The 8813-nt window shown below is 36.9% G+C and overlaps 1 protein-coding gene across 2 annotated transcripts; it reads right to left on the reverse strand.

The window, feature by feature from the left end:
• Window positions 1-1277: 1277 nt before the first annotated feature.
• On the reverse strand, window positions 1278-3712 carry LOC103952445 (putative F-box/LRR-repeat protein 23). 2 transcript variants are annotated; one of them, XM_048582564.1, is made up of 3 exons: window positions 3098-3712; window positions 2766-2873; window positions 1278-2185 (listed from the first exon to the last, which is right to left on the reverse strand). In XM_048582564.1, the coding sequence occupies exons 2-3, from the start codon at window positions 2861-2863 to the stop codon at window positions 1612-1614; spliced, it is 672 nt and encodes a 223-aa protein (XP_048438521.1). In that variant the 5' UTR covers window positions 2864-2873; window positions 3098-3712; the 3' UTR covers window positions 1278-1611. The 2 variants fall into 2 exon arrangements, with proteins under 2 accessions (XP_048438521.1, XP_048438520.1); XM_048582563.1 differs by having other exon boundaries at window positions 2766-2919.
• Window positions 3713-8813: the final 5101 nt, after the last annotated feature.

Here is an 8813-nt window from a genome sequence, read left to right on the forward strand (position 1 = left end):
ATCATTACTATAATGGGTTAAAGTTGATGTACTATTTCTCCAGTTGAATTAAAATTGAGAGACTATTGATACAATATTTCTTATATGATTCTTCGTATTTGCCCCTTAATTTAGTCTCACGTGCATGCCATGTGATTCATTTTGACATAAGTTTTAACAGAGTTGACGAAAATGACCATAATAATTGCATGTTTTGATAAGTTGAATGATCAATAGTAATGAATTTTTAGTTGATAGACCATTGCTTCAATTGGGTTAAAATTGAAAAACCATTACTACCATTTACTCTTACCAATTTGCACCAAGAAGGTTTTACAATAGTATTAATTTATGCCTTTTATCTATGTAATCGTATGATCCTCCATTAAATTGATAATGTGGGAAATGTGAGACTTGCTCCCGGGGAGTTGCATAGAAGCCACAATCACACACTTGAACCAAACCGTATGATTGGCTGTTGCTTTGGAATATGAAGTTGTTAACGAAGATCCATGTCAGACCCGATGAAAATAGTTGAGGTTCCATTATAAAATCAATTGACAATATGGAGACTAGCCCAACCTCTTATAAGCTCATGTAAGGTCTATTCTCTCATCAATGTGTGATTCATTCTCAACACATCTCCTCACGTGTGGTGAAATTTTAAGCCTAACATGTGAACAACCCAACGAGATAACGTGGAGCGCGTGTGGCCGTTTGGCTTCACACATGGGATGACCTGTGTCTAATACTATGAAAAAAGTTGAGGTTCCACCATAAAACAATTAACCATATGGGAAGTAGTCCACCCTTTTTTAAGCCCATGCAAGTCCCGATCCCACTCTTGCCATGTCACCATCTTGAGAGAAGACTCATCCACCGAGAACTAAATCACCACTAGATGGAAGAGACCCCTTCTCTAGAAGACCACCTCTCTAGAGTGCTATACGGATGACCTCTCTAGAGTACTCTACCGACCACTGCCAATTAAAACTCTATACGGACGATCGTCTCTCCAGAGTGCTCTATGAAAGACTCTCCTGAGTGCTTTCGTTGAAGATCGCCCTTGAGCGCTCTTCTAATAGACAACCATCGAACAAAGACCCTTAATCAAAGACTAGATATTTGTTGGTCCTTACACAAGATACAATTATTGACGAGTTTGTTGTCAAAACTCGACCATGATACACTGTTTATCTTCTTTAATACAATACTTTTAGACAACTGGGTACCATCCCTTTGTGCTTATTTCTCTTCTCACACGACTGTAGTTACATAAACAGATAGACAACAAACACTAAGATTAGGTAAGTAGACATTAAGCCTTTCATGGCGATAGTACATAGGTAAACAGGACGTTGAAAAGCTAAAATGTTAACCCTTCTCTGATAAATAAAATGCAGCCAGCAAACTGCAAACTGCAAAGCATAAGAAGAAACTACCGAAATTTTTCAGCTCTTGAGAATCTAAGGAGAATAATGTTACTACAAACCAAGAAATAGAACCGTCATGAAGTTCCGAACCACTACGATGGATGAAGCTTCACAGAAACTTTGGAAGAAAAATGATCAGGCCACACACATCACTCCCAATTCAGGTCCCTCATGATCAGTTGATCACCATACAAACCAATCAATCACTACTATCATAATTTCCGTACGGATCCCACCATTGTCGTACAGGGGTTTCACGACGACTTAATTGTTGATTACGCCAATCAATTGAAGGGCTAAATTCATTAGGAAGCAGCAGCTTTTTAATTCGTTCAGCGCATATTCTTCCCAAATCTCCCCCGAGATCAAGATTGAAACAATGCCGCAGATCAAGTGACTCGAGATGAGGACAACCATCTAGAATCTTCTTCAAGCGCTCATTAGTTATCTGATTCCCAAACAGCTGGAGGTGGCGCACACCAGGCATCGTTTGAGCTGCAGCAATTGCATCCTCATCTCTATTCAAAGAGAATTCATCATCACTATCATCATTGAACCAGTCGTCTGGGTACTTGTGCCACTCATTGTTCACTTTCAATGATTTCAAAAGAGGGCAAGAGCGCCCATTCAGTTTCAGAGACCTATGCGTAATATTTTTGCATAATGTTAAGTCAATGTCCTCCAACATTGGAAATTTTGAAACAACTTCAGACAATCCCTCATCGCAAATGCCATAGCAACACACAATTCGGAGCCTTCTGATTTTACTCGAACTGTTGAAAGAATTTAGATGAATGTGTTAGCCGTTACATTAAGGAAAAAAAAATACACCAAAAGAAGCTAAACATCACCATAATTATTCATTGAACGAACATGCATAATTTGGGAGTCGATAAAAGTTCACCAAGAACATAATCCACAACGCCTTTCTTCGCAGTCAATTATACCCCCTTCAAAACCGTTGAAGCATCGAACCAAAATGGGGCCAGAGGTTAAAAGAGAATACAGAAGACTATACTTCTATAAACCCCGAAACCTTACCAGACTACAGGCTCGATTAGATAACCCTCCAACTTATCAATTTTTATAAGTTCAGAAGACGTCTGGTGGATCATACCATTTCAGCTCAGATTTATACCTCTGAACTCAGGAAAAGGGAAGTGGAATAAATCATAGAACATCTAATTGTTTGATAAAAATTTCGGTTTCTTATCAAAACAAAAAGAATATATGATTCATATTGCTCTAAAAAATGTCACATAAACTAAGAAACCACAGTTACAGACAATAACATCTTCCAAACAGAATCCCAAATCAAACTTAAAAAATAAGACAAACAAATAAATAAATTACCTATTTGTGATATACTGAAGGAGCTCAAATTCGCCAAATGACTCAATATTGATATCGACCAAATTGCCAGCACTAAGATTTACGGCATGGCGGCACATCCTATCAAGGCTATACGGCAGGTCAGGATCAGCATAGTGTGCCACATCCGAGGGTCCTTACAGGATCAACATAGTTTTATAATTCCGAAACAAATCACAGATAACAAAATGTTTACATTAATTTCTAAAATAATATCGACAAAATTACAACAATTTAAAAGGAGGCAGGGCAAATGAAGATACGATTCATACATGTTACTCTAAAAAGTAATATTTTCAGTTTAATCAGTTTACCTAAGAGCGATATATCGGAGGAGATCATCGGTGCCGAAGTACTCGTCTACTCGATATCGATATCGACCAAACCGCCGCGGCTCATATCAACGGCGTGGCGGCACATCTTCTCCATGTCGTAAGGAAGTTCATCGTCGAAATCCCCATCATTGCGCATGTCGATAGTGCGCCACATCAGCGGGTCCTTGAACACTGTGAGCCATTTCATGCACACCGTATGAGCGGACTCCAGAATCTCGATCGCTCCCAGCCGCGAGAGTATGGACGACGTGATTCGTCAGGGAGTTCGGTCCAGTTTCGGAAGTTTCCCTTCTGGGACCGGGGGTTTCCCGATGACGAAGAGGCCACAGACGGCGGCGATTAGGGTTTGCAATTTTGGTTTAGGGATTCTCTGGGAAGAAGAGGTTCAAATTTTCAATAGAGCGGTTTCCCGGAGAAATGGAGTGAGGGCGGATTCTGTGCGGTTAAATAGTGAGAGTGAACAAATATTTGGGCGGGACCGTCGATTTTCCGGTTATTGTTTGGGTTTCTTATCCAGGCTTTATGTTTGGGCTATGGACTTTGGCGGGTCCTAACAACTTAACAAGTAAAATGAAGAAATACATATTTATGATGTGTCATTCGATTTGAAATCTTCTGATATTTTGTCTTAATCAACACCTTTGGCAAGCTCGTTTTCAATGTAAACAATCATTCAATCTGCTAAAAATCAATCAGCTTCAGACTAAGAGTCAAAGAAGAGATGTCTATGTCAGAGTGTTTATTTGGCAAGAGGTGTAGCCTACTGATTTTTAGACTTAAAAAATGTCTAATCCAGCCTGTAATTCTGCATGGAATTGACAAGCAGCTTTCACGAGTCATGAGTGAATGCATTGAATGGTGAAATGCTACAATTTACTAAGAGACGTGTATGATAGTAATGACATTGATTTTTTTTTTTAATTCAATACTATAAATTTTTAGTGTTAGTTAAAGTTATTAGTTTATTTTAGCATTTTAAATACTTTTATTGTTTTACATTCTCTAAAAGCAAATTTAAATAATTTTTAGCGTTAGTCAAAGTCATCAGTTTTTTTTTTTTTTTTTTTTTTTTGTTTGTTTGTTTGTTTGGTGAACCAGAAATTTTCATTACCAAGGCAAAGATGCCAAAAGTACAAACAAAAGCCTATTGCGAGGCAAGCAAAATAACGAGGATGAAAATTAAGCAGTGTAAGGGGATGAAAGAGAGCCCGATGCTGCTACCAAAGCTAACACGTCACCCCTTACACTACTAATACATAAACTAAGGAGGGCAAGGTAACCCATCATTGTTTAGGATATAAACAAGAGAAGATGGGGGTCAATCAATCCAAATAAAGTCACACATCTCTAAACATCTTTGTGACGCCAGGTGGTTAGCCGCCATATTGGCTGATCTTGGGATCTAAGACCAGCGACAGTCTTGAAATGATTCTCCTAGTTTTTTGCTCTGTACTAGAGTGGGAAAAGCCTCCCAACTGCCAGTTGTTAGCGTATCCTTAAGGCATGAAATTGACTCCGACGAATCATATTAAATGACAACTGAGTTTAGACCCAAGGAAATACCCAACTCACACCTATAAAGAATGGCTAATGCCTCAACCGCCACAATGCAAGGAACAGAAAGACGGTATCTATGAGCTGCAACGAAACTACCATTTACGTCCCGTGCAACAACCCCAGAAAACCACGTATTTGTAGCAGCCAACCAACTGCCATTGACATTATTTTTTGACAAACTAGGGGCACGGTGGAAACCATCACGCTGTCGCAGGGGTGTCGTGGCTACTTGACTCCAAATTCATAGCGGGAACATGAGAAGCCTTCGCAAATGCACAGGAATTGGTGGAAATGGCCGCAAGCACCTGTCTCAGGTTAATTGGTTGTTGTTGGAAAAGAAAGCAACATCTAACTTTCCATATATGCCAACATGAGAAAGCAACATAAGACATGACTCATCCCTAATTGCATTTGGAGCCACTATTGGAGTTGATAAGAGCAATAAGCCAGTTAGCCCAAATTGTGATTTTGAGCCACTATTGGAGCTGACAAGACATGATTCAGACTTTTGGCTGGGTTAGGACAATAAAAAATTGGGTAAAGTACAAAAAATTATCTTAACTATTGGTGTCACGACACTTTCATTCCTCATCTTTTAGAATTGACAATGTCATACCTCATTTTTAGAATTTGGTCCAATGTTATACCTTCCGTTACTTGGCCGTTTACTTTTCCGTTAAATGCTATACCTCATTTTTAGTTTCGTTAAAATTTAATTGTCCAGTGTAAATACATTAATTGCTAGTTGGTAGACAAGACGGCGTAAGCATGTATATTTTTTTCCTTTATACAAGCATAAGTTTTGAAGCAACCTCACAGAGTGCAAAGGGTACGAAGGAGCGTAGCAGACGAACCACAAATGAACATAATCTAGATGATAATTCTTATCACTTAGGGCTGGTTTCGTATTACTGTGCTTTGAAAAAAAACTGCTTTTGTTGTTTGAGAATAAGCAGCTGTGAAATTAAGCAACATAGTGTTTGGTAAACTTTTTTGTAAAAGTACTTTTGGAAGAAAAAGCAGTATTATAGTGTTTGGTAAACTTTTATGTAAAACAAGTGTGACTGTGTAAAATGATCAAAAAGGGTATAACACTAGATGTGTCATTAATTTAATTTTCTTAACAAATAAAATGAATTACTAAATATACTTGCTTGATCTTAATATACTCTTTTTCCCTACGATTATGAGCCATTTTCCCATTGGGTATTTGCTACGTAACAAGATTTTGTTATTTTTTAATCCTTTTATTAGTATTTTATTATTATTAATTCAGATATTTTCCCCCATTAAAACCCTTTCCACCACACTCATTGAAAAAGTCCAACTCCCAGAGAGTTCCCCATGAACCTGCATCTCTCCACTCTCCCTAAAAACCTCACCGACTTCACCAAAACATAATGATTTTTTTTTGTCCATCAATCTACGTCCAAATCCGAAAGCACGAACCAACAACAAAGCCCACACTCTGCTGCTGCTGCAACATCGAATTAGACACAGTCAAACCCAGATCATCAAATTTGCAACCTCTAGTTCGAAGCCATACCTACAATCTCTGCCATCGAACTTGAACGAAGCTCAAATCAAATAAAGCCTAAATTGCTTGTTGCTGCACCACGAATCTGAATCTCACAAACCCAATTCGCATTCTAACGAAGTCCCAGTTGGAGGTGCATGCTTGGATCTAATCTCACAAACCCAGTTGGAGTTGCGGAGGCGCATGCTTGGAGACGACGAGGCGTTGGAGACGGTTATGGAAGTTGGGTCACTATCGCCAGCTCCGACGGTCGTGGATCGCCGTGTCAGGTTGAAACAGGGTGCTGACGATTTCATCAATTTGCCCAATTTGATCTCCATGAGTTGGTTGATTTCAGGTCCTTTCCTTGGATGTAACAATTACTAATTTGGTTTTTCGGGAACAAAAATTGCTACTTTTATGTTTTTGATTAATTTATTTATCTTTTGAAGTTTGAGAATCTGGAACTGGTATGTAGGATGATTCGATCTTCAAACCTAGCAAGAAGTAGAAACGGAGGAGGGTATTTTTGAGATTGTGAAAGTTTCATTAAAATTCTATTGTTCACCCGCCTCTTAAAAAAAAAAAAAAAGCTGGTTTTGAGAAGCAGAATTTTGCCACTTTTCAGCTTAAAATGACAATGACTTTGAAAATAAGCAAAGTTACCAAACACAAATTTTACTCCAACTTTTTTTCATCCCTGCTTTTTTTTAAGCACCTCAATGCCAAACATGGGCTTATCATGGTGTAAAAACATGGTATTCCTAGCATTTCCCTATTAAAAAACTATCGACTTTGTATACAAATGGCTACTTTTCAATGTAGGCTGATTTCAGACTAGTAAAGAAATTGATTGAGCGAACAAAACAAGATGAAATAAATGAAAGATATTTCTCAATTGAAATTCTCGAGTTATTATTATAAGTGGTTTAGTTGCGTCCATCCATGGACAGAGATAGAAACACTTTTTAGTGGAGGCAACCTTGAATGATGAAATAAATTGAAATTTGATAGAATGTTATCAACTTATTGTTCAACTATATGATTTTGAGTGATTGGTGTTTAATATGCTAAAATTGTAAACCATTAGCTAAATAAAAAGTAACATGACTAAGAAGGGTGAGATGGTAGGAATAATATTGAATGTGAGAGAAAAGTTTATCTTTTTGGTTAGAGCAATTTTCCATCGCATAAAGAGTTGAGTGTTGACAACTACCTCATATATGCATATGCATATGCTGAATTCGTCCATGTGTCATCACATGTCATTATAACCTCATTGTATTACAAAATCTGTTGCTATTGATAACAGCAGAAATGTCGAAGATCTTATATGATGTATGGTGTACCTTTCAATTTGACCCATGCCGCTACTAAAAATTCCGGTAGTGATTTGAACAGAAAAACAATCGTGTATATATGGACAAGAATGATCGCGATAAATCAAAGTTTTGTCGAATATATCCAAGATAATGCGACTGATTTGTAAGAAACATATTTAACTGATTGGTTAGCATTTAATTTAGCTTCTACGTCTAGCTGACGATGACACAAAAATAGACAGCCAATGCTCACTGTTTCATTATTATTTTGTCTCACTATAGTTGGTGATTGAAACCAAATTGTACCCAGAGACATCGGCTTAAAAAAGTCATGTATCGTGGTCCCATCGGCCTAAAAAAGTCGAGTATAGTAAGAGAAACGATGAGATGATTTTTTTTTACAATTTAACGTTAATTTTTGTATCAATATTGTAAAATATTGTGCAAAAAAAATATGGGAGAGTAGAAAATTCATGAAGAGTCACACTTTGAGAGAATTCGCTTAACATTTCTCTAGTAGTAAAATAAGAGTCGAACAAAAGTGGCTAAGAATCTTAATTTGAGAAAGGTGGAAAAAATTGAGAACTCGCAGGATATAGTCCTTGAAATCAGAATAAAAATAAGGGTGAACGGTTGATTTAGTTCCTGAATTATCCTCTCAGTGAAAATTAGGTTTCTTAATTATTTTTTTTAGTAAAAGAAGTCTATGAATTCATTAAAAATTGCTAATTACATCCTTAATATTCTATTCAAAGCTATTTTATCTAATTTTTCATCAAATTAAGTCACATGTCACATTTTAAAGGATATTGCTACCATTTTCTTGCATATAAGCTCTTAATGTTGTATATATGTTGCGAATCTAAAGTCTAATTTACCTTCAAAGTTAATTTCATACACTATTTATTCTAAGGAAATAAGTCATTAAATTATGAAAAACTACCAATCTACTCTCTAAAGTGTATTATATGCAAGTCATGTGACTTAAGTTGATGAAAAATTGAATAAAATAAATTCGAATCTAATATTAGGGATGTAATTGGCAAATTTTATTAGATTGAGGATTGATTTTTCTTAAAAAAATAATTTAAGTACCTAATTTTCATTCAAGTAATACTTTAAGAACTAATCAACGGTTCACCCTAAAAATAAAGTTAGAGAAAATGGAAAAGAAAAGAAGTAAATTGGGTGATGCTGTATGGAAGGAGCGGTCCATGCTAAACCCTAGCAGTTGTGGTTTTTAATATATTTTAAGCCGATGGGGACCCCGATATTTTTAATATGGCCAACGCGCGCGCGA

Source organism: the organism of the source record quoted next, unplaced genomic scaffold, assembly GCF_019419815.1.
Source record: "Pyrus x bretschneideri cultivar Hongxiangsu unplaced genomic scaffold, Pyrus_bretschneideri_v1 Contig19, whole genome shotgun sequence".
Lineage (NCBI taxonomy): Eukaryota > Viridiplantae > Streptophyta > Magnoliopsida > Rosales > Rosaceae > Pyrus > Pyrus x bretschneideri.

Coding starts and splice junctions, on each gene's coding strand:
- LOC103952445 (XM_048582563.1), bottom strand. CDS start 3,125: ATGATCTCCTCCGATATATCGCTCTTAG. Junction 2,920..3,097: donor CTCCGATATATCGCTCTTAG/GTAAACTGATTA, acceptor TGATCCTGTAAG/GACCCTCGGATGTGGCACAC. Junction 2,186..2,765: donor CTTCAGTATATCACAAATAG/GTAATTTATTTA, acceptor TTCTTTCAACAG/TTCGAGTAAAATCAGAAGGC.